The sequence below is a fragment of the Eptatretus burgeri genome, chromosome 2 (assembly GCF_056783735.1).
Source record: "Eptatretus burgeri isolate ZD-2024b chromosome 2, Ebu_testis_v1, whole genome shotgun sequence".
Classification (NCBI taxonomy): Eukaryota; Metazoa; Chordata; class Myxini; order Myxiniformes; family Myxinidae; genus Eptatretus; species Eptatretus burgeri.
Genome location: NC_140962.1, coordinates 123079516 through 123104876, shown reverse-complemented (window position 1 = coordinate 123104876; position 25361 = coordinate 123079516). Strand labels below are relative to the sequence as shown.

Genomic DNA, 25361 nt, shown 5'->3' with positions numbered 1-25361 from the left:
TAAATGTGCTTTATTGTTGAACTGTTCTCCCGCTTCGCTTCGTCTTTTTCTCCCATTGAATCCTCATCTTGCTTCACGTAAAGGGTTGGTAGTGGGCTGAATACGCCCGATAATTAATCGAACCGTCGAGGTCGACGATAACACCGCTCGGTTATTCTGATAGTACGGAACGGGTCGCTTAAGTGGCCCGTGTCCGAAGTCGACCTGCGGTGAGGTGCGATCGCCCGGTTTACCCTCCGCGTGGGTACTTAGGTAGGTCGAATTTGGCGAGCAACCCTATCCCACGCGGGGGCTGATTGGCTCGATCGCGGTGAGACCGAAAGGTCCACCCGTGACTGGTTCCCGGCGTTAGTCCGAGAGGGTCACGACTGGATTGTCCGTCCGGTGGGCGACGTGCCGCGATTCGAGTTACGTGGCCGTCAGCACGCCGGCGGGCGCGAATACCGCAACACTGGTGTCAGGTCGTGCGATACAAATTCATCGCCCTCCTCGCGGCACTGGTATTGGAGAGCGGGACAACAGGCTCTCCTGTCTCCAGCGAAATTCACGGGAATCGGTCCAGGGATGAGAGAAGCGACCCACCCCCGATTCCCTCCAAATTACGAGCGAGCAAATTAACCCTTCACGAGAAGCAAGATGGCGTCTCAAGGCGAGCGGGAGCCGGGGGTATTAGAAATGTATATGTGTAGTAATGTAGAATCCATGGTCCAGGATGGAATCCCCGAGCAGGAAATGTTGATTGTGCAGGAACACGGACTCGCCCAACTGAACCCAGAGCCCGAAATGGGTGCGGCAGCGGCCGCGGTGTATGACACCTCCCCCCCCCTCTCCACCAAAACCCTTCCCCAACCCTTGCCGAAACGGCTCAGCTGAGTGCATCCAACATGGCCCAGCTATGCGCCATGCTGGCGGCAATGAACAAACAAATGATCGAAAAAATGGATGCGAATATGAAAAACGAAATGAAAGGCATGAACGAAAAGATGGATGCGAATACACAAAAAATGGATGAAAAGATGGATACAAATACAAATGAAGTGAAAACGATGATGGATGCGAATACACAGCAAATGAGGGAGGAAATGAAAAAGCTGCGGGGTGAGACGCAGAACATGGGCCGAAGCCTGCAGGCGGGCATGAAGGCCGTGACAAAGGAAATAATAATAGTTGAGACAAGGGAGGTAAAGGGTGAAGAGTTGGCAGAGACACGGGAGATAGAAAAAATAGAGGAAAGACTACACGAGGAAGACGGGGTAAGTGACGCACACACACACACACACACACACACACAGAGGTAGTGGAGGATAATGGGGGTGAGCTGGCGGACTGGGTAGAGACCCAGTGCGAGCACCTGGATGGCCTCCTCCAGGAACAAGGGGAGGGAGTATGCCCCCTTGAGGCGAGTCACGACCAGGTGAGTTCGGTCGTGCTTTGCGAGGTTGAGGGGAGGAGTGCTGTGGACAGGTGCACGGAGAGCTTGGGGGGTATAGAGGCCCCGGAGACCCTTGTGGGGACACGAATCCCCAGTGTGGTTGTCCCTGTGTGTGTGGTGCAAGGGGTGAGTGCGTCCCCGTGTGTGGAAGCGACCCCGTGTGTGAGTGGTGTGGTGGCGATGGTGCCGGAGTGCGTGCTTCCCAGCACGCCGTGTGTGGATGAGGCACCGTGTGTGGAAGAGGCCGTGGGTGTGGATGAAACGGCCAGTATGAGTGAGGCACCACGTGTGAGTGGTGTGGTGGCGATGGTGCCGGAGTACGTGCTTCCCAGCACGCCGTGTGTGGATGAGGCACGGAGCGTGAGTGAGGCACCGCGGGTGTGTGCCCCCGCGTGTGTGAGTGAGGCACGGTGTGTGGATGAGGCACAGCGGTTGAGTGCCCCCGCGTGTATGAGTGAGGCACGGTGTGTGGATGAGGCACCGCGGGTGAGTGCCCCCGCGTGTGTGAGTGAGGCACGGAGTGTGGATGAGGCACCGCGGGTGAGTGCCCCCGCGTGTGTGAGTAGTATGGTTTGTGTGAGTAGTGAGGCACGCGTGAGTGAACGGCCGTATGCAAGGGAGACCGTGTGTGTGAGAGAGCGGTAAGTAAGGGAGATGTCGGTTGGCATGCGGGAGCACGCAGCCGCGTCTCCCGGTGTGAATGTGATGGAGTGGACTGTGTGCGTCGTAACACGCAGGTATGCGTGTGTGGAATGGAGACGACGAAGGCGACAGAGGAGAGAAAGCCGAGTAGCGGCTGTAGTTGTTTCGGGGACCGTGCCGGGTTCGCCCAGCAGTGAGCACGCGGTCCGTGCTGTGCAACGCACGAGACCACCACGTGCTCGCTTGCGAGAGTGAAGTCCCGGTCCGGAAACGCACGCGGTGGATTTGCCGATCCCGCGGACGGACAAAGTTTAGGCAGGTAAACGGATTTGGACCGGACGGGTTCTCCACGCGATCGTGTGTGTTAAGCTCCAACGGGCAAAGCACATGTGTTCGCGTGGGGAACCCCTCGAGACGTGGGGCTTGTTTTTTTTTATGCGCACGGTGACGTCATGGCTGCACGTGGGGTTGGAATCCGGCAGGAGGGGTATCTCTGCCGGATGGTCCCGTCCAAGGAGGGACGAGGAACACGTGCAGCTGCATGACGTCACGGGCAGGTGCAAAGTGCGCGAGCTCTGAGTTGCCGCGCAGGTGCTGCGCATGGGAAAAAAAAAAAAAAAAGCAAGCCTCACTTTCGGGTGTACAGGATTCCTGGGCAAGGGGTGAAAGACCCCCTTACCTGGGCACAGGATGGAAACTAGTTAGGGGGAAGGGTTAGCTTAGCTAGACCGACTTCATGGGGCAGGGGTAAGTCCTCATGGAGTCCGTGGAATGGATTAGTTAGAGGGATTGTAGCCAGATTTAGGTTGGGAAATAAAATGATTTATTTGGAGGACAGTGACAGACTTGTGGATGTGTAGAGGGGACGTAGTTTAGCTACGTAGTGTTAAATGGAACGTGCTGTAGTTTAAGGGACGACGTGGGAGCACGAGTTAGTTAGGGGGTGCAGATAGAAGGATGGCAGAGTTCAGCGGTGTGTGTGTTGAAGAGTTGTGAGTTGTGAGGTGAGTACATGTGCTTGGTGAATGAGTGAGGCCAGCGGGTCTGTGTGAGTGGAGCAAATGGGGAATGCATGGTGCGATGAGTGATTGGGGGGAGGAGTGACTCCCGCCCAAGGGACCCCGGGGTCAGAGTAAAGTGAGTTAGCTGGGTTAGTCAAATTGAAAAATGGAGGTCGTTTTGTTGTTGGTGGGAAAGTAGGCTCGAGACCCATTTGGAGGGGTGCAGGAGCCCTGTTGACGGGCTTGGGAGCGTGGCTGCGAAAGGTGAGTATCGCTGAGTGGGTACCCCGGGCACCAGGCTAGTCGGCCGCGGTAGGCCATGGGCCCATGGGGGGCCGGGATAGAGTAGTGGGCACGGGTGCGCCTGCTTGGTGCGGGGGCCCGGGGCGCCATTAGCCGCGTGGGCAGTGTTGTGGGCACGGGTGACCCTCGGAAAGGGGCCCGGGAGGCCGGCCTGCCACGTGTGCGTTTCAGGGGAGGTGCCATGGGGGCACTCCCCGGTGTTAGGGAGCTGGTAGGCTCGGAGGCAGTGTAGTGCCCGGCGGTGCCATAGCGGGAGATTCGGCAGAGGGTCGTGCCTGCCAAAGGGAGCCACGTGTCCCAGCCAGGAGACCGTGTGAGGGCACGGAGAGAAAATTGGGGGGCGAGGCCCGAAATTGTAAGGACACCAACACAGGCGACGGGAATCTGGGTTGTTAGAACCAATAGTTTAAGCGAGAGGCGCTTGTTGAAAGCCCCGGGGTAGTTTAACAGTTAAATGGTTAGGGTAGATTAGGAGATGTACCCCTCCGCACCATCCATCCCCTCGCTCTCGTTGTGGGCCGCTGGACCCACTTTTGGTTAGATCGCCGAACTCTGGGGAGGCCATTCTGAGGCTTCGTTGGGCCTCGGCACAGGATGTTAGCTCTCCCTTGTTCCCCTCTGGGAAGGGAACGTAGGGGTTGGGAGTAGGCTAGGTGACAGAATAGGTTAGCCGAACAAGGACGATAAAGGGGGTTAGGGGACGATTTATAGTGGGGGAGTAAAAGTAAAAAATAAAAAAAAATAAGTTGGGGCTAAATTGGGGTTTGACAAATTAAGGGAGTGGGTATGTACAGTGACAGGCAAAGGCGATAGGTGGGAGGGAGACAGGTAGGTAGGTCCGAGCCCGCCTTCCAAGTGGCCAGCACCACCGCACTCCCTCCACCAACCTCCACTGAACGGCAAAGGCTGGCCACTTCATCGGCTGGCCGTGTTTTGCTTCAAGGCGGAGGCCGGCCAACTTCATCGGCAGCTGTGTGCTGCAAGGCCTGTGCCGGCCCACTTCATCTGCCGGCTGGCTGTTTTTTCTTCAAGGCCTGTGCCGGCCAGTTCATCTGCCGGCTGTGTTTGCCTGCAGCGGCCTTCTTCTGCGGGCTGTGTTTGCCTGCTCACCTTTGCCATGCCATGCCCACTGCCCACGTTCACCAGCCCCGTTCAATTTTTGCTTTGCCCCCCTGTTCATTTCCATGTGCGCCAGGATCAAGGCAACAGTTTGCAAGCTGCAAGAACTGCCCTGTTGGCAGCTACAACACGGGCCTGCAGTGGCGGCCCGTGCACCGTGTTTGTGTCCATGCATCCATTCGTTGTGTTCATTGCGTGTGCCACTTGAGCTGGCACGGAGACTACGTTTGTGCGGCCCATGCACCGTTGTGGTTCACTGCATTCAGTTCAAACCGTGCATCCATCCATTCGTTGTGTTCATTGCGTGTGCCACTTGAGCTGGCACGGAGACTGCGTTTGTGCAGCCCATGCACCGTTGTGGTTCACTGCGTTCAGTTCAAAAGGGAAGGCCTTGGACTGCGTGTGAGCAGCCAGCCACGTTCCCTGTCACCTGCATTGTTTGAGCCAGAGACTGCATGTGGGCAGCCTGGCTCCCTGCTAACTGCTTTTCTTTGCAGAGTTCAATGATCCTGGGCCATGGTTTAGTGTAAAATTTGTAAGTTAAGGTTAAGATGTACTGTAAATATGAGTGCGCCCCCGGCATGTATGTCTTAGCGCCGGCAATTTTATTTAAGTCGTCCGTGTGAGTGAGTTTGTTTAGATAGTTACGCAGCCCTCAGGTTATTTATTTTGGGGACACGAATACCATGAATGTCGCACTCAGGGATCCGTAGGTAAAATGTACTAGGGGAAAACTACACATGATGGCACACGAAAATTTGACGACTCGGGACGAGTCTGTAAAAAGGGGAGGGGGTAGTGTTGTGGTTACCAAATTCGCAAACCACCATTCAGGTCCCTTAGGTGAGGTATCTCGGTAAGTGCATGTGTAGTTAGGCCCAAACCCGTTGTCTAGTGGGAATACATGTCATTTATGTGTGCTGCGACTCTTCAGGATAGCCGTTTTTCTTTTACTATCTTTATTTTGGACCAACCGCCATGATTACCACCACAACCACAACATCAACCACCAACCACAACGCCGCTTCACCACAACCGCCACAACCTTCCCGTCACACCTCGCAACCGTAGCATCGCCACCGTTCTTGCCCCGCTGTGGGTACCGGTGTTGGACTCGTGCAGGGCGCACGTTGAACAGCGTGTACAAAATCACGGATTTTGTGCTTCAAAAACGGATCAAAAACGACACACGCCCACTTTTTGCCGTCCAATCGGTGAGCGAGGGGCGATTTGGCCCCGCCTCCAGAACGATCGATATATGCAAATTTGTGGATCAAAAAGCCTTCACGCCCACTTTTTCTCGGGCCAATGGGGAGCGAGGTGAAAGGTCAAAGGGAGGGGGTCAAAGGCGAAGCTACGGGGGGATAAAAGGACCGTGTTCGTCAGTCAGAGCCGTGTGGAAGTCTGGAGCCCGAAGCCTGCAGTAGCTGGAGAAGGTGGAGAGAGTCCAAAGAAGAGTCCAACGGGAGAGTCCAAAGAAGAGTCCAACGGGAGAGTCCAAAGAAAAGTCCAACGGGAGAGTCCAAAGAAGAGTCCAAAGAAGAGTCGGTCGGAGAGTCGAGAAGTGGAGAGTCGGAGAGTCCAGAGGCGGAGAGTAGGAGAGTAGGAGAGTAGGAGAGTCGGAAGCAGAGGGTCAAGACTTCGCGGGCGGTGGAGCTGCTCGTCGTGTGCGTTGGAGTTGGAACGGAGGGGACGAGCTGTGGAAAGGCGGCGACACCAGACGAGGGGGTGCTCGCGTCGTGCAGGAAGCTGCACCCGAGGGAGGCCGACAGCGCGACCTGGCCGAGGTGGAGACGCACACCAGGGATAATAAAGATCCTCTATACCCCGAGCATCAGCAACCCCCTCCTGTTTCCCCCCGTGCTGAGATAGTGCGACCAAGGGGGCCCCTTTCCCACCCCCTGCCAGACACTGTCCGCGAGGCCCGCGGAGTGAGGCGCCATCGCCGCTCCGCGTCTCATCACCAGACGGGTAGGCGCGACCCGGTCTCGGCCTCAGGCCCGCCTCATCCTTGAGGGTATTTCTTTTCCTTGGTTTTGGGTATGTGTTGTCGGCGCCGTCTGTGAAGTAGAATTGTATAAGTGTTGCCGTGTGCTCGGTAGTCGGTATTAGCTCTGCATTGTCTTCGCTTTTATATTTGCTTTTTGTGTAAATGGCATTGTGTTTTCGCTTTTACATTTGCTTTTTGTGTAAATGGAATTGTGTTTTCTTTTTTTTGTGTGCTTTTGGTGGAATTGAATATGTGTGCTTCCCGTGTGCCGCGAATAAATGTGCTTTATTATTGAACTGTTCTCCCGCTTCGCTTCGTCTTTTTCTCCCATTGAATTCTCATCTTGCTTCACGTAAAGGGTTGGTAGTGGGCTGAATACGCCCGATAATTAATCGAACCGTCGAGGTCGACGATAACACCGCTCGGTTATTCTGATAGTACGGAACGGGTCGCTTAAGTGGCCCGTGTCCGAAGTCGACCTGCGGCGAGGTGCGATCGCCCGGTCTACCCTCCGCGTGGGTACTTAGGTAGGTCGAATTTGGCGAGCAACCCTATCCCACGCAGGGGCTGATTGGCTCGATCGCGGTGAGACCGAAAGGTCCACCCGTGACTGGTTCCCGGCGTTAGTCCGAGAGGGTCACGACTGGATTGTCCGTCCGGTGGGCGACGTGCCGCGATTCGAGTTACGTGGCCGTCAGCACGCCGGCGGGCGCGAATACCGCAACAATATATATATATATATATATATATATATATATATATATATATATATATATATATATATATATATATATATATATATATATATATATATATATATATATATATATATATATATATATCTGCACACACACACACACACACACACACACACACACACATATATATATATATATATATATATATATATATATATATATATATATATATATATATATATATATATATATATATATATATATATATATATATATATATATATATATATATATATATATATATATACACATATATATATATATATATATATACATATACATATATATACATATACATATATATACACATATATACATATATATATATATATATATATACACATATACATATATATATATATATATATATATATATATATATATATATATATACACATATATATATATATATATATATATATATATATACATACACATATACATATATATATATATATATATATATATACATACACATATACACATATATATATATATATATATATATATATATATATATATATATATATATATATATATATATATATATATATATTACTATAGCTCAAAAAGTTGTGGACGGATTCGGACGAAACTTTGGCAGGTTGGGTATGTGACGAGGACAAATTTATTCAATGTTGGTGAAGATCCGAATCCGAGAATTTTAAAGTGATCCTTCACCATTGATAAATGGGGCCAAAAACGATATATATAGCAAGATATTTCAAAAAAATTATTGGCCTCGATATGTTCTACTGGATCAGGCATTGTGTGGCGGAGGTATGCGCTCTACCGAGTGCCTTTCTAGTTTGTACTGTTGTGGTTAATATGACATACAAAAAGGGAAAGGAGAAGAAGGAAGACGGGGTGCATGAAGAAAAATAAAATTGATAAACTTTGTTTGGCAAGGTGGGGAGATCTCGGGAGAAAAATCAGATAGTGACTAGAACGACACTCAGTAAAGCGCATAGTCTCACCTCGCGCGCTCATTCTGAACAAGAATACCATCGATAACTGACCACGCTACTATACTGAAACGCAAAAGAAACTTACCACCTTTTAAACCTTCAAATATCAACAATAACACTGCGTGTAGTAAATGTGTGAACTTATTTGTGGACAATAGTGTCCTCACTGTCAGACAAAACGGTCACGGATGGTCACTTGAACCTTCAATGGTCACTTCATAGCACAGCTGTTGAACAGCCGTTTTGACTGTCAGTGATTAGCCAAGGGGTACAGGATGATTTTAATGAGCTGCACGTGATGTCTTGATATTGGCTTTAAAAAGGCCAGTGCAAAATGGGCATTTCAATCAACATGCCACGATTGTCAAGGGATCAACGGCAGTGTGCCTTGGGCATACTGCAAGGCGGATTGAGCTACCGTGAGGTGGCACGTCGCCTTGGCTGTTCACACCAGACGATATCGGCCCTGGTGGACAGAGACACCTTACACAACTCTGCAGATGACAGACCTCAATCAGGGAGGCCAAGAGTCACCACTGCAAGGCAGGACAGGCAGATGGTCCTAAGTCAGATGGCTTCAGACATTGAGGACTGAGTGGGACAGAATCTAGCAGCAATCCATCCAACGACTGGTAGGCAGTATGCGCCGACAATGCACTACCTGTATCCAAAACAATGGTAGCCACACACGCTATTGAAAGGGGGCTGACATTGCACCTTGTGCTGTTTTTCTACTGTAGAACAAACTTATGAGATGGTGTATCTTGGTCAAAAACTGGACATGTCATCAATAAAATGCAAATGTTTCAATTAGCAATTGTTGGTTTGTTTTATTTTGAACTGTTACAATTTTATTACATTTCAAACAAGTGGTAAGTTTCTTTTGCGTTTCAGTACATTATGGCACATTGATATTATGGCCCATATCCTCCGATCATCCCTGCACCCTATTATGTCCCATACATTGCCATTATCCGTAGCTTTATCGATTATTGAATCTTAGGATATTTGATGACCACTTTTGTGGACAATAAGGCTAAATTGCATCAATCAACAGGAATATGATTTTTTCTTCAAACTATATTCCCCATGGCTCGTAGATCATATTTATGAAGTTTGCCTCAATCTGTTAAGCGGTTCTGCAGAAGAATATTTTAAACTTTTTTTTTTGTCCAATCCAATATGGCTGCCAGACCACGTGACCGATGGCATCGTCAGTTCAATTCTTCACTCACATTAAGTCGTAGACCAGATATATGAAGTTTCAGATTTTTCAGATAATGATTTTGATTCAACCAATTATGGCTGGAATGCCACATCACCAATGACATCATCGTTGTCAATCTAATACTCCATGGGGAGTTTGTAACATATATCAAGCTTCTTTTTTTTTTTCATTGAGCGATTTCAGAGATGTTCAAAAAAAATTATTTAAAGCAATATGGCTGCCATACCGTGTGACCTATGATGTCAGAGTTATCAACAAAATATTCTCCATGGGGAGTCCCTCCTATGTTTAAAGTTTCACATCAATCGGAAAAGTGGTTGCAAAGAAAAACAAATTAAAGCAATATTGTATAGATTTGGACACACATAGACAGACAGACAGGGGCATTGCAATAGTCTCGCAGCCCCTTTGTGGTGAGACGAATAAGGAAAAGAAGATAAGAAAATCTATTGTTACAAAAATAGGGTTGTTCATGTTTAAGGCCCTGTCACACCTTGACGTTTTAGCCAGCGTATGGTGACGTATGAAAAATTTGCCGAATACGCTGGCACACGTCGAATACGTTATGGGTAAGTTTTGTATACGTTAAGAGCAAGCTGAAGCACGCTGAAGCATGCTGGCATACGTCGTAGTACGCCGAGCTCGTCGACAAATTTTGAGCATGCTCAAAATTTTTCGACGTATGCCAGCGTATGACTCACACGTTCCGCATACGCTGGCCATAAGTTGTAGGCACGTTATGCGATCGTTGACACACGTTACTTGTAAGTTACTTATAAGTCGAAACACGTCGAGGTAATGTTTCGCCTACCCAAAACTTATTTCTAACCTATGAGTAACGTCCTTTGAAGCTATGTGCAATGTATCTCCAACGCATATTGACGTATGTAGACGTATTTGACGTCTTCCAGACGACCACAGAACTTACTGAACGTGTTTCTAACTTACAGCTACCGTATAATGACGTTTGGCGGCGTTTAGGGAAATTGGTATATAAAAGTGGGCTTCACAGGAGGAACCCGTCAGTGTTCCAGACTCCATGGTTTTTTTTTTGTATTTTTTTGTTTCGGCATGACGTTGATGTTGACACTTCGATTTCTAGTGCGGCTATGATTTAAATCGTTGAGCGGCAGCCTATTAATAGGCTACGCCACGTGATCGTCGGCGATACGCTGCCGCACGTTATGCATAAGTTAGACTATCGTTGGGCATAGGTTGTGAACGCCGACAACACGCTAAGCATTCGTTGGTACAAGTTATCTATAAGTTATCGAAACGTTCTGTGTACATTACTAATACGTTATGGATACGTCCAACTCGTTATGAATATGCCCAAAACTGAAAAAAAAACATCAATAGTTCAGCGTACGCCAGCGTTTTACATACATTTTGATACGTTGCCAGACGCTGGCTAAAACGTCAAGGTGTGACAGGGCCCTTACATCCACCACCGAAGGTGGACGGAGGTGATGTTTTCACCCCTGTTTGTCTGTGAGAAGGATATCTCAAAAAGTTAGACGGATTCAGACAAAACTTGATGGATGAGTTGGGCAGGTGACAAGAACAAGCCAATTCGATTTTGGTTAAGGATGCAGATCCGGCCTAATGTGGGCAACAAAAAGTAAAATGTTCAGCCTGGCGGACGTCTACATGTGCTCTACCAAGTGCCATTCGAATTTAGTATTTGTTGATGTGAAATATAATTTTGACATGTATTGAATGAAATAAAACACTTATGTAACCAGATGCAGGTGACATAAGCCAGGTATTGTATTGTAACCCTGATTGGTCTGTGACTCAAGTGGCATCATCAGGGGAGGAGGCCAGGGTAGTTCCCAAAAGAGAGACAGATATAGATTAGGGATAGAGATATCGATATAGTTAGAGAAAAGTATAATTTAAAAAGTTGAGTAGCAGCTACAGTTCCTTGAGCCGGAAGGACAATCAGCATGAAGGGAGTTCTTTAAAGAAAAGAATAATGCCAGATTATGCATATTGGCAGGTCAGCAGAGCAAGTAGTGCTTTGTTCACAGTGCCAGGGCACGTGTACATGAGCTCAACTAAGGAAACTGGTTTTGTACAGCCGCAGAGTCAGGCGTGGATGGGACCAGCCAAGGAGGATCAGCTGCTTGGCTTTTGGTTTGATTATAGATGCAAATCACAGCCTTGGCCTGAACACATATGACACCGGGCCTTTCTATACACTACATAACTTCAGCATCCTGGAATAGGACATCTGTGGCTCTGGTGTCGTAAATGGTTCCATTCAATACATCAATGAGGTGGGAGTTTTCCGTGGTGCTTCGATCACCAGAAGTGCACCACGTTATTCGAAATAATTTACCTAGAATGCATTTATAGTGAGTTTCCATTTATATAATTTGTATGCATTGTCTCCTGGCATGACAGCACCAAACGTATATTTTGTTTGCTTTCCACACAATAAAGATCTGCACATTTTTCATTGGCTTTTAATTGATATTCGGCGATCCCGAAATGATTACATTGCACATTGTTCAATTTGATTCGCCAATGGAAAGGTAAGCTATTAATTGTGGACTTGTGCCGGTGCAATCACTGACTTATTTCTGGAAACATGATTTTTCAGACACACTGTCAGTTGCTCATCAAGTGAATACTGCATTATATTTATTTTTGACACGTAATCCCAACATGGCTAATGTTGCTATTTTATTAGTTTCAGGTGATTGTGACAGGGTGGAGGAAACTTTCCGTAAATTGGATGTTGGATTTATTTATTTTTAAGTATTAATGCCAACATGTCCCTTGATGCTCCGTTATATTTGTTTCAGGTCCGTGAGATAGGGTAGATGAAATTCTAACAGCAAGTTTAACAATGGCAAAGAGGTACATGACAATTTCTTCTCAACCAACTACGAGTGGTGCTGGTGCCACTACTCGAGTGTTTCCAAGTGACCGGAGCTTGTGTGCTTTGTGTCAGGAACTTACGGAAGAATCACTTATTTGCCCGGCACGTTCCACGAGACAAAGCTATGGTTCAGGATATGAGACACCAGGAAAAAAATTGTCTTCGCATTAAATTAACTTGGATGCATCCCTCTAACTTTCAATATGTCCAGACTTGATGATGGTAGTGGAATTAAACAGACCTTAACATCACGCAAGACATTGCGACATAAGTCGTGCTTCAATAAATTTAGCATGTCGAAACTATAGAGAGCACTGAAACAAAAAATCAGAAGATATTTCAGAGGAGATAAGTCCAGTTAAAATTCGATCAGACCAAGGGGTGATTCATCGTAAACCTTCAAGGGACAAAATTTGTTTATTTTGTGATGCAACCAACCGGAGGGGACACACAGAGAATCTACTGCAGATGTAGATTGGAAAGTGCGGTGGTATGCCACAGAACTTAAGGACACAAAACTGCGAGCTCAACTGGCCATGGGTGACACACATACCATTGATGCTGATTAACACAACAATTGTTTAGTTGGAATTTACAACCGGTTCAGGCACTCACAAACATTCTGAAGAAAATACTAGTCAGCACTCACTGGAGGGTATTGCTCTTGCTGAACTTGTATCGTACATGGAGGAAACAAGAACGGCTGATGACGCTGTTCACATATTTAAACTGTCATACGATGTGAATGCCTGGTGTTGGCTTAATGGTTTGAGTGGTGGGCTTGGGATCCGAGGATCCTGAGTTCAAATCAACCTCGGCTGTTTAATTAATACCAGGTGGAGTTGACTGCCTGTCATCCTTCCGAAGTTGGCAAAATGAGTGCCAGCTTGTCGGTATCCTGTGTCGGAGTGGTGACCCGTCCAGGATTGTGCCAAATAGCCAAGGAGACTGCTTAGGCAGCACCATTGCTCTGCAACAGAGTATGGTCCCAATGGATACTTAGTGAAACTCTATACATCCAGACTATGCCAATTAAAAGCTTATATTCCAGACAAAGTGAATTATACTTGGCTGAAAGAACAACTATTGCTTCAAATACCACACCTCAAAGCACACCATCAAGGTGGAGAAATACTGATCCTTCAACGAAGATATTGATGTTGTTTTAAAGTTACCATCTGAAAACAGCTATGACGATGAAGCTGTACATTGAGAAAAGACAGCTTGTATTGTCCAGAGAGAAATGCTTGCCAAAAAAACACAACTTTGATGGAACCTTCAACCCAGAATGCCAGCAAAATTTCAGTGCCTTCTTCTTCATGCGTACGACAGCTTAGCTGCCGGGTAGCTCTCTATCATTTTGTTTGGGCGTGACTATGCCGCTGATTCTGTGCCCCGAAACCAGTACACTGGTACTTATTTTGCCGACTTCTGAAGGATGACAGGCTGACTCAATCCCAACTGGTATTAATTAAGCAGCCAACGGGGCTCAAAATCAGGATCCTAAGATCCCAAGCCAGCCACCCTAACCACTAAGCCAACACCAGGCTCATTTCAGTGCCTGGTTCTCTTCTAGCACTTGTTAACATGACACTGGATGGAACAAATAGCACAGACCAAACTGACCATGAAAAAGTTGCGACATGTGCAGCACTTGTTATTTCACAACTGTTAATTTTTAACTGTGCAAAGCATGTGAGAACTGGATCCACAAAAATCTGTCATAATGTAGATAAAGAAATCCCATTACAATTACACATTGCTTTGGCAGTTCATGCCCACAGCGGGCAAAGATTTCTAGTGGACAAACTATCAATTGGGACTCTCCATTTCCTATGACCGAATTATGCAGACATCCTCTGACCTCAGCAATAGTGTACATTCACTGTATGAAAACTAGAAGAGCACTCGGTGGAGCGCATACCTCCACCACGTAATGCCCGATCCACGAGAACATATCAGGCCCAATACAATTTTGAAATATCATGTTATACAGTACTATATCGTTTTTGGCCCCATCTCTCAGTGTTGAAGAATCACTTTAACAATTAAATAATTCTCGTATCCAGATCCAGATTTTGGATATTCACCAAAAATCGAATCAATTTGTTATGGTCACACACCCAACCCGTCCACCAAGTTTCATCCGAATCCATCAATAACTTTTTGAGATATCCTGCTATACATTATTTTTGGCCCCATCTCTCAATGGTGAAGAATCACTTTAAAAAGTTTTAGTAGTCGAATCCAGATCCGGATCTTCACCAAAATCTAATGAGTTTGTCCTTACCACACCTGTCCACCAAATTTCATTTGGATCCGTCCACAACGTTTTGAGACATCCTGCACATGAACAAACAAGCAGACAGAGAGGGGTGAAAACATAACCTCTTCCACCTTCGGTGGCAGAGGTAATGAAAAAAGTTGTTCGTCCCCCAAACTGAAGACAAGCTTATTCACCACTGGTTGTGTTGATAACATTGATCACAATCCCAAGTCCAGAACTGCTACTGACTCATTGCATGCAACAGCCATCTCGTTGACCCAGAACCCAAGTCCTGAATTCCTTGGAACTGATTGTGTTGTACTTGTGATCAATCCAAATCTTGTCAAAACAAAAACAATTTCTGAACTTATCCGCTGGACTTAAATACAGACCTACATATCAGCTTACATAAAATCACCAGCAAGGTCATGTAGCATCGTAGCATCAGACCTAAAATCCTTCCTTTTCTCCAATGGCCTCATCTCAGATCATCAACTCGGATTCACACCAGGTTAATCGATCCTGGGCATGCTGCTGAATACAATCCCAACAATGGATGGAAGCCCTCAATGTCAGAGATGATATCAAGGCTGTCCCTCCAGACATATCTCGAGATTTTGATACAGTCTGGCACCCTGCCTTGCTCTCGAAACTCTCTTCCTATGGCATCCAAGGCCAACTCCACACATAGCTAACTGAGTTCCTCTACTGCCATAACCAATGTGTGGCTCTCAATGGAATCCTTTCAACTGCTCTCCCTGTTAAGCTTGGACGGATCTTTCCTTGGCACACCTGAACTCCATCCATTGGGACCATACTCTGTGCAGAGCGTTGGTGCTGCCTAAGCATTCTCCTTGGCTATTGGGCACAATCCTGGCCAGGTCGCCACTCCGACACAGGATACCAGCAAGCTAGCACTCATTTTGCTGACCTTGGAAGGATGACAGGCAGAGTCAAGCCCACGTAGTATTAATTTACCTGAACTCCTATCCACCTACAAGGCCTTTATCTCCAGCATGATGAAGAACTGCTCTTCCCTCTGGGCTGGCACTCCTGCCTCACACATTGCTCAGCTTAACACAGTGGAAACCAAGGCCTTGAAGATCACTGGATCACTCCCGTGACAAAGCTGAGTCAATGAGCTATCATTTTCCCATTTGCAGACAGGTCGGTGGTATCTGTCTTGTACCGCCTCCTTTCTGTCCTTGCTGTGCATTGTTTCCCTCAGGTTTCTGCAGGGTGGACACAGTCCACCAGCAAACCTCTTCTGGTAAAACTACAAAAATCAAGAATCACTGCTCACCTTCACTCTTTCATTCCTCCTTTTCCCCACCTTTGGAACAAACTCCCACACTCTCTTCAATCCAACTCTTCCCTCCAGGTCTTCAAAACAGCTGTTCACGATCTCTTATCTTCCCCCATCCAAAACCAAGATCTTTTCTATCCCCGTTAATCCACCCCAAGCCCACCTCCTTCAAATTCCCTGATTTTCTTCCTGAAAGTCACTGTCATGTAAGGACCTGAAAGACCCTGTAGTGTCCATCTTGTTTACCATGTGTAACCTGCCCCACCCCTCTCCCTTCCACAGATCTCCTCATGTCTCTGTTCCACCTGTTTTTTCCTTCCCTCTCCCACCCCTCTTGTCTCTCGTTTGTTAGCTCTCATACGAGCCTTGACAGTGTATACAAAAAAACAAGAAGAGGGATAGGGGTGGGAGAGGCAGAGGGGAGAGAGGGGAAGGGAGAGTGGTGAGGAGGAGAGGAGAGAGGAAGGATTCGGCAGATGTGATGCCCAGTTTAACGTCCATCCAAGAGACAGCACACCCATTGATAAATCACTCTGCCTGTGAAACACTGGGATGACAGTTTATAGCTGGGTCGGGATTCAAACTTCGGCGAGCCAGCTGAGAGCGAGCATGCGTACTTCTCGGCTATTCTGCCATGATCTGACGATTCATTGCTTTATAAAAACTGAATTGATCCGAGCAGCAGTTCCGACTGCTAAAAAAAATATATATATATTATAATAATAATAACAATAATAAAAAGAAGCTTTCATTTGTTCTTTGACAGCCCTTCCTCTTCTCGACCTCCGGAGAGTTGTATCATGGTGGAGGAGCTTTGGTAGGAGGATAGCATGAGGTGAAGGGAAGGCAGCATGAGGGGAATGGAGAGGAAGCTGTTTACAACACCGTCGATCGCACATCGATGTTAGAACATCGCAGGCGAGTGGCCCCTGACCATTGTTCAAGTCTATTGATATGCAGTATTCAGTGACAGTGCGAATGTTGTAGAGTGCTGACAAAGTGGCTTAAGCACTCCAACGATACGGTTGATAAGGAACGGCTCGCTTGGCAAGCGATCAGCAATCACCGAACCGTCATAGTAAACACACACCTCCCGGAGACGCCAAAAATAGCAAATATGTCCGAATTGCACAAATGAACACTTTATCTTAGCAATCGGAACTGCTGATAAGTTCAGTTCTGGAGCTAAAATTTTGTAATTCGACTTAGTAAAAGAGATTCACAACGTTATGGCATGTACAGAAATGAAATAAAGCCACGGACGGGGCGTCTCCAGGTGTTTATAAGCATTGCAATGTATCCAGCGATTCATAGATATGATGAACAGGCATACGTTAATATGAGTGAGAAAGGTGAAAAGAAAAAAAACTTCATCATTAAAGAAATTGTTGTGGCATGTTCCAAATCAAGGCATTGTTGAACAGGCCAAAAAAAAAAAATGGCGGCTTCAGACCCCCAGTGATGTACCTTCGGACCCCATCGAGAGTGAGGTGGCCGAGGATGCGCCTGATAAAGGATATAATTAAATAAGGCCATTAATTATCTTCAAAAGGGGAGTTTTAATTACCCCCAAATGCCCAATTTCCATTCATGCACCACCTTGGAGTTCTCTTAGTATGCAAGCAAAGTTTCAGGCTGCAAGATTTCATGGTTTTGAAGTTATGGAGGAGACACACACTAGTATAGATTTCGTGCTACATATCGAATTTTGACATGACAGTAACTCTCAACGATGAAGAATCACTTAAAAATTATTGCATCTTGATCCGGATCCAGATCATCACCAAACCGAATCATTTCATCATTGACACACACCCAAGCCATCCACAAAGTTTCATTCAAATTCATCCATAACTTTTTCAGATATCTTGCTCACAGAAAGACAAACAAACAAACAGGGGGGTCATTCCATGTCAAATCATCAAAGAATCTGCCGTCATCTCTCAGATTTTTGTAAAACTTTGGGAACCAATTGGGACCCATGAAAAATGGCAAGAACTCAAATATTTTTGCTAAACGCCTCTTAATTAGTGAGATACAGACTAACGAACTTTGGACTAATTAGCACGACGTCACCAATTCAAATGGCCATATCTCTAAAAGTATAACACCTAGAGAGCTGGTTTTGGTGTCATTTTAAAGGTATTTTCATGCCCTATGAATTTGTCTGGGCAACATTTTCCTCCTCCAACCACAAAAAAAGTTATCACAAAATATAAACTTCAATCGTGAATCCCCAAAAAATGTATCCTTCAAATTTCCTCAAATTCATCCCAGAGGTACCTTATGATGTCAAGAAGCTTCCACGTAATTTTGTGATGGGCACTCCAATAGTTTCTGAGATATGAGCAATAATGTACATGTACATATAGGTTCGAAAATGGCATATAGGTTCGAAAATTAGCATTTGTAATGTATTATACAATCAATAAGTGAGTTCAAGTACACAGTGTTCACTAACCTGACTTAGGCTTTCAATTTGCTCTTCAATGCAGCAACAGCAGCACTTGTTTCTTCCCCTCAGGCCCAGTTGAAAATGAAAGTATATGATACTTCAAAGCAATTGATGGTCGTTCCGTGTGTTCCCTGTCTTGGCTAGGTTAGAATGATTGTATAATACATTACAAATGCTGATTTTCGAACCTATATGCCATACGTACATGTACATTATTGCTCATATCTCAGAAACTATTGGAGTGCCCATCACAAAACTTATGTGGAAGCTTCTTGACATCATAAGGTACCTCTGGGATGAACTTGAGGAAATTTGAAGGATACATTTTTTGGGGATTCACGATTGAAGTTTATATTTTGTGAAAACTTTTTTGTGGTTGGAGGTAGGAAAATGTTGCCCAGAGAAATTCATAGGGCATGGAAATACCTTTAAAATGACACCAAAACCAGCTCTCGAGGTGTTATACTTTTAGAGATATGGCCATTTGAATTCGCGACGTCGTGCTAATTAGTCCAAAGTTCGTTAGTCTGTATCTCACTAATTAAGAGGCTGTTAGCAAAAATATTTGAGTTCTTGCCGTTTTTCATGGGTCCCAATTGGTTCCCAAAGTTTTACAAAAATCTGAGAGATGACGGCAGATTCTTTGATGATTTGACATGGAATGACCCAGGGGTGAAAACATAACTCCTGTCCACTTTCGGTGGTGGAGGTAACGCTGGACAGCGCTCTGTAAAAGCTGGATCAAATGGTGCGCAACAACAGACAGAAAGATTCGGTTTCATCGAGGTGGCCATCGAGGGACGAAGGAATGTCAGTGATAGTTCAGCATAAAATTTAGGAGGGTAACCAGATGCAGGATTCTGGAAGAATGCGTATGACCTGGGAAGGCTGGATGAGGACAGGTCAGAAGTGAAGCAATAGAAAACAGTTAGGGTTCACTAACCTGCTTGAGGTGGGTGAGAAGTAGACCTTGGGACTTCGTCTCACACTGAAAGATGCCAATAACACAGACAACCTTTGACCCAATCATCTCAGGAGGAGAAAGATGGCAGAAAGCCAACCTAGCCCAAAGTGGGAGAGGGATGGGGGAAGGGCATAGTCCATGATACTTCCGATGAAAGCCTGAAACATTGCTATGAGGTGAGTGGCTCAGACTACTCAACTTTGAAGAGAAAACAGAGGCATTGTTCAGCCATTTAAGCCAGTTTGGAGAAGTGCTTAGCCCAAGACAGATTGTGACAGACTGTATGTGACAGACAGTCAACTGCAAGGAAAGAGCTCCAGTGACTGCAACTATTCCAAGGGTTCGCCAAAGAAGTAAACTGGGGGTGAGCCAGAGAGGGTTCGGAGGGTGGATTCAAAAGCTAATCCTTTTTGAAGGACACAGTGAGTATGGTACAGGATTTCTTGTGTTGACAGACATCTGGTGGCTGAACAACGACATTTTCTGGATCTGCAGAGACAGACACCGCAGCAGCATAACTCTCAAAATATAGTGTACACTTCAGCACAAGGTGATCATAATCAGCAATATGGTATCAAATAAATGATAGAGGATTTTTCAGAAGTGGAGGCTATTGATGGGGGCCAAAAATAAGGTCAGTACTTATCTATCTATAAGTCCAGCAGTCTGTGTGTGTGTGTGTGTGTCTGTGACCGCTGTTTCTCGACAACCACTGGTCCGATCTAATTGAAACTTGCCAGCTATATTGCTGGGGACCTGAGGATGTGCCTTTTCAAGGTTTGATATTAATCGGACAAGTGCTTCCCAAGTTATGGCCATTTATTTACCAAACCAATGACAAGAGACATTTCTGCGTAGGCGTGGCCGATGGGGAAAGGACGCCTTAGTTACTGTGGCGTAGGAGTGTCAATGGTCAATGGCAGCGAATGTCATGGCAAGCAAAGACAGGGAGGTAAACTTGATTTTAATTTGGATTTTAATTAACTCTGTCTGTGTGTAAGTAACAGCAGTTGTTACTTCAATGCAAGCGATAATTCGTGGAATGCATGTGAACATTCCGTACGGGCACGCACCACTTCCGGATAGTGATGACTTAGTGTATTCTAATAATTTCTCGATTTCCTATGCGCATTTATAGATAAACACAATGCCCCAATCCAGTCGTCGTTTACGAGAGCGAAGGAACAGCCTGTGTGGTTGATTGAATTTTTTTTTTTTTTTGGTTTGCACGTACGGCCACGCACGTGCGGGCACGCAAGAGCGAAGGAACAGCCTGTGTGGTTGTTGTTTCTGGCATGTGGTTTGAAAGTTTTTTTTGGGGGGGGGGTTGCACGTACGGGCACGCGAGAGCGAAGGAATGGCCAGCTATATTGACGTTTATGTGGTTGTTTCTGGCACACGGTTTGAAATTTTTTTTGTTTTTTTTTTGCACGTACGGTCACGCACTAGTATACTAAACATGTAAACTTTTCACCTTAATGTAATCTCATGATCATTTTTGCGATTCACTCTTGATGAAAGTACTCTTGCCTTTTTCAAAAGATATCGATATTTCCTCATTTTTTTTTTCCTCCACGACAGTCTTTTTTTTTTCTTGAAATGTAATACAGGTTGGGGCATTTATATCTGACACATTTGCAAACTTTCGAGCCGGAAGCAGTCTTAACAAAACTAATTGTTGTGTTATTTGTTTTATAGATAATACTTGCAAGTTTTTAATGATGGAGCACTTTTTTTTTTATAAAGTTTTTAATTTTTTATAAATGCAAAGAGCATGTCAATTTCACAAACAAGGTCATCATGACAGATGAGGCACACTTTGATTTGTCAGATTTAACTCCACCAGATTTCTTCCTATGTGGATTTCTGAAGGGCAAAGTTTATAAGGAACATCCAACATCGGTCGATGAATTGAAGGCAAACATCACCGCAACCATCCGCTCGATTGATCAAGAGACATTGCTTGCGGTAATGAACATGATGATCCGCTGGCATGAATGCACGAATTCGAACGGGGCCCATTTGTCTGATGTAATTTATTAGAAATAAAGAATCAAAATAGATTTTAAAAACTTAAAGTATGTGCCGATGTTTCATAGAATTTTTATTTTATTTGGTTTACAAACAAAAACGTTATAAGGATAATAAAACCGTCAGATATAAATGCCCCACCCTGTATATCATATTTAGCCTGATCACTCAATGGTGAAGAATCACTTTTAAAATTCTCGGATCCTCACCAAAATTGAATCAATTTGTGCTCGTCACATACACAACCTGTCCATCAAGTTTTGTCCGAATCCGTCCACAACTTTTTGAGATATCATGTTCACAGACAAACACACAAAGACGGACAGACAGACAGACAGACAGACAGACAGACAGACAGAGACAGACATGGGTGACAACACAACCCCCACCCACGGAGGTAATAAGCTAGCTATCGCTTGCCAAGCCATACGTTCCTTATCAATCGTTTCAACGGAGTGCTTGACCGAGTGCTTAAGCTACTTGGCGAGCGCTGCACAAGCTCATTGGTCATACTCATGGAACACACAATGAGACGTCTCAACGCCAAATCGCAATTCCTCGATAAATCGAGCGCAAACAACGACCAGGCAAATGGCAATATCACACAGACTCTGAATGAGCTCACATAATCCAATAACGGGCACAGAGGCACGTCACAATTACATACGTCGGTTTCGCCGATTCAAAGAGCGCGCGCAACCAGCACTTCCCTTCCGGATTATTGGTTTAAACCAACTCGCAGATTCGCGTCGGCGAGGTCACATAAAACCCTTCACCGTGCGCTCGGTTAAACCACCTCGCAGATTCGCGTCGGTGTCGTCACATAAAACCGTTTACCGTGCGCTCGGAAAAGCTGAAAAGCAGGAAATGTGACAACCCCATTCCTTTTAATATAACCATGTATATTTATTTCACCATCGATGGACGCTAAAGTTGTTACAACAAACACGATTCGGAAGATCATGATTTTTTCTTTTTTTACCTGAGACAATGTGATCGATTATTAATTTCTTCCTTTATTAACGATATCTCGATATGAACTTCAACACAATTCAAGTATTCTGCGCCAATACAATGTTAGAATATATATATATATATATATATATATATATATATATATATATATATATATATATATATATATATATATATATATATATATATATATATATATATATATATATATATATATATATATATATATAGATATATATATATATATATATATATATATATATATATATATATATATATATAGATATATATATATATATATATATATATATATATATATATATATATATATATATATATATATATATATATATATATATATATATATATATATATATCAACCTTCTGGGAAAATGAATCTTTACTCTTGAAAATAAAGTGGTTATTCTTGGTGATTTCTGTCTTCTTTCTTCTTCTTCTTCTTCTTCTTCTTCTTCTTCTTCTTCTTCTTCTTCTTCTTCTTCTTCTTCTTCTTCTTCTTCTTCTTCTTCTTCTTCTTCTTCTTCTTCTTCTTCTTCTTCTTCTTCTTCTTCTTCTTCTTCTTCTTCTTCTTTTTATAATACTACTTCTACTTTGGCTTCTTCTTCTTCACGGCATGAGGGACGAATGAGGATGGTAAAGCGAATAAACACGAGGATTTGGGAAAATGTGAGAAAAACAAGGATAAAAATCCTAATAAAACCCGTTTCCCTCCACATTCAGACTTTATCCGACACCTTTACCCGAATGCTTCAGGCGGCGTCATGGTAACCCCGTGCTTCAATCGGGATGAGTAAGTGGTGAGGGCTCGTCGAATCGTCGTGAGTGCTTGATCATTGAGTGTGAACGCCAAACAAACGGAGTGCTTTGCTGCACACTGTTTAGTGCGTTCGCACATTGAGGGGAAATCAAGGTGTGCCACATTCGGTTGGAGGGTCGCTTTCCGAGGCTTGCTCTTTTTGTGTTGTTTCTGTTTTATTGCCTTCTCCAACGTTGATATTACTTGTAATTTCAAGATTTGTTTGCGCGACCTGCTTTCCACTTGCGCTTCAGACTTGATACGTGAGATTATGCATTTTCGCAGTTAGAGCAACAGTGGGAGGAACCACAGCAAAGCTAATTGTAATATGTGTGTATACTCGTGTGTGTATATATATATAAATATATATATATATATATATATATATATATATATATATATATATATATATATAAATATATATATATATATATATATATATTGCACAATAATCACTTTCATACGCAATACGCGTCACAATGGTTATGTTTTCACCCCCTTTCTGTCTCTCTGTCTGTCTGTTTAATGTCTGTGTGCAGGATATCTCAAAAAGTTGTGGACGGATTCAGGTGAAACTTGGTGGACACGTTGGGTGTGTGACAAGGACGAATTGATTCGATTTTGGTGAAGATCCGCATCCGGATCTGGATACGAGAGTTATTTAATTTTTAAAGTGATTCTTGACCATTGAGATGTGCGGCCAAAAGGAAAAAAGTATGATATTTCAAAAATGTATTGGGCCTGATATGTTCTCATGGATCAGGCATGACGTGGTGGAGGTATGCGCTCTACCGAGTGCCCTTCTAGTTTTACCTGGGACAATGTTTATTTTTTTTTATTTTTTCTTTGTTTCTCTTTTTTGGTTCACGGGCGCCACCAGTGTTGGTTCGCGGGCACCAGCAGTGACCACTATTTTCGTTGTGCCTGTGTGTCTGTCTCTCTGTCTCTGTTTGTGACTTCAGAGCATAGCTCCGTGACGTTTGATGTGATCTTGATGAAACTTGGACACAAGCTAAATATCATGGTCTAGTTGTGTCTTTTTGTATGAGGGGCATCCCACGCCCCTTGTTGGTGGAGCCACGCCCACCTGAACTTTTTTTATTTTCTCGATTTTTTTTTTTTCTCGCAATTTCATTTCCAAGAAGCTGTGCGTAATGTCCATAAGTAAAACATATTTTAAAAATCCGATTTGATTTGGTGAATTTTGACGGAAGAGATAGATTTTTACGGTAGGGCTTCCTCAAAAGTTTCCACTAACTCAATTGTACCTATCGTGGCATTGTTCAATAATGCCCGCGTACCATCGTCGCCTCCCGGCTAGTTAATCAAATATGTTGTTTTTTAATCTCTTCTTTTTCAATACTCGACATATCTTCATTTTTAATTTCTAACTAATGACCTATTTATAACTTCTTTTTGTGCTAATTTTTCCATTCTTATAGAGGGTGCTTCAAAAAAAATGTCAACACTTATACGGGACTATCGTTTCACTGAAATTGGATAAATGGTCGATCTAGAAGGTGGATCACAGGAGAAATGCTCTCTGCATTTGTTGCGAACCACCGTGGGTGACTGAAAGATGTCCATCCATGCAGCAACCTTTCTTCTTCCAAAGTCGGTCTCGTTGCCATTTCAGTCAACTGCAAGGAAAGAAAAACAATTCTCAAAAGTGTTCACATTTTTTTTGAACCACCCTGTATTGTCACGGAACACTAGACTATCTCTCAGCAACCCTTTTAGAAGCAGAACCAAACATTACTTTCATGTAAAATTCTCAAGTACATTGTAGCCAACTCACCGACGGATATCCTGTGGAAGTGATTGACCCAACAATCCCTGCAGAAATAAAACGAGCTTTGGACCACAATATTAAATCATATATATATATATATATATATATATATATATATATATATATATATATATATATATATATATATATATATATATATATATATATTTGCGAATTCGTGCCCGCCGGCGTGCGGATGACAACGTCACTCGAATTGCGACCGTGTCGCCCACCAGACGGACAATTCAGTCGTGACCCTCCGGGAACTATCGCCCGGAGCCAGTGACGGGTGGGCCTTTCGACCTCACCACAATCGTGCCAATTGGCCACCCGCGTAGGATAGGGTTGTTCGCCAAACTCGACCTACCTAAGTACCCACACGGATGGTAAACCGAGCGATCGTACCTCGCCGCAGGTCGACTCT

General features: G+C 44.6%; 1 protein-coding gene across 4 annotated transcripts in view; it reads right to left on the bottom strand.

Annotated features, from left to right (window-relative positions):
* ARHGEF39 (Rho guanine nucleotide exchange factor 39) overlaps positions 1–22112 on the bottom strand; it is a 244906-nt gene extending 222794 nt beyond the window's left edge. The window contains exon 1 of one of the 4 annotated variants that reach the window (XM_085871059.1): positions 22021–22112. Coding sequence is in view for 1 of the 4 variants with exons in the window: in XM_085871058.1 (XP_085727184.1) it covers positions 12981–13017 (37 nt within the window). In the remaining 3 variants the exon portion in view is untranslated. Of the gene's footprint in view, positions 1–12980; positions 13110–13164; positions 13184–19301; positions 19648–22020 lie in introns of those variants that run through there. The other 3 variants (XM_085871060.1, XM_085871057.1, XM_085871058.1) reach the window with 3 other exon arrangements.
* Between the last annotated feature and the right edge of the window lie 3249 nt (positions 22113–25361).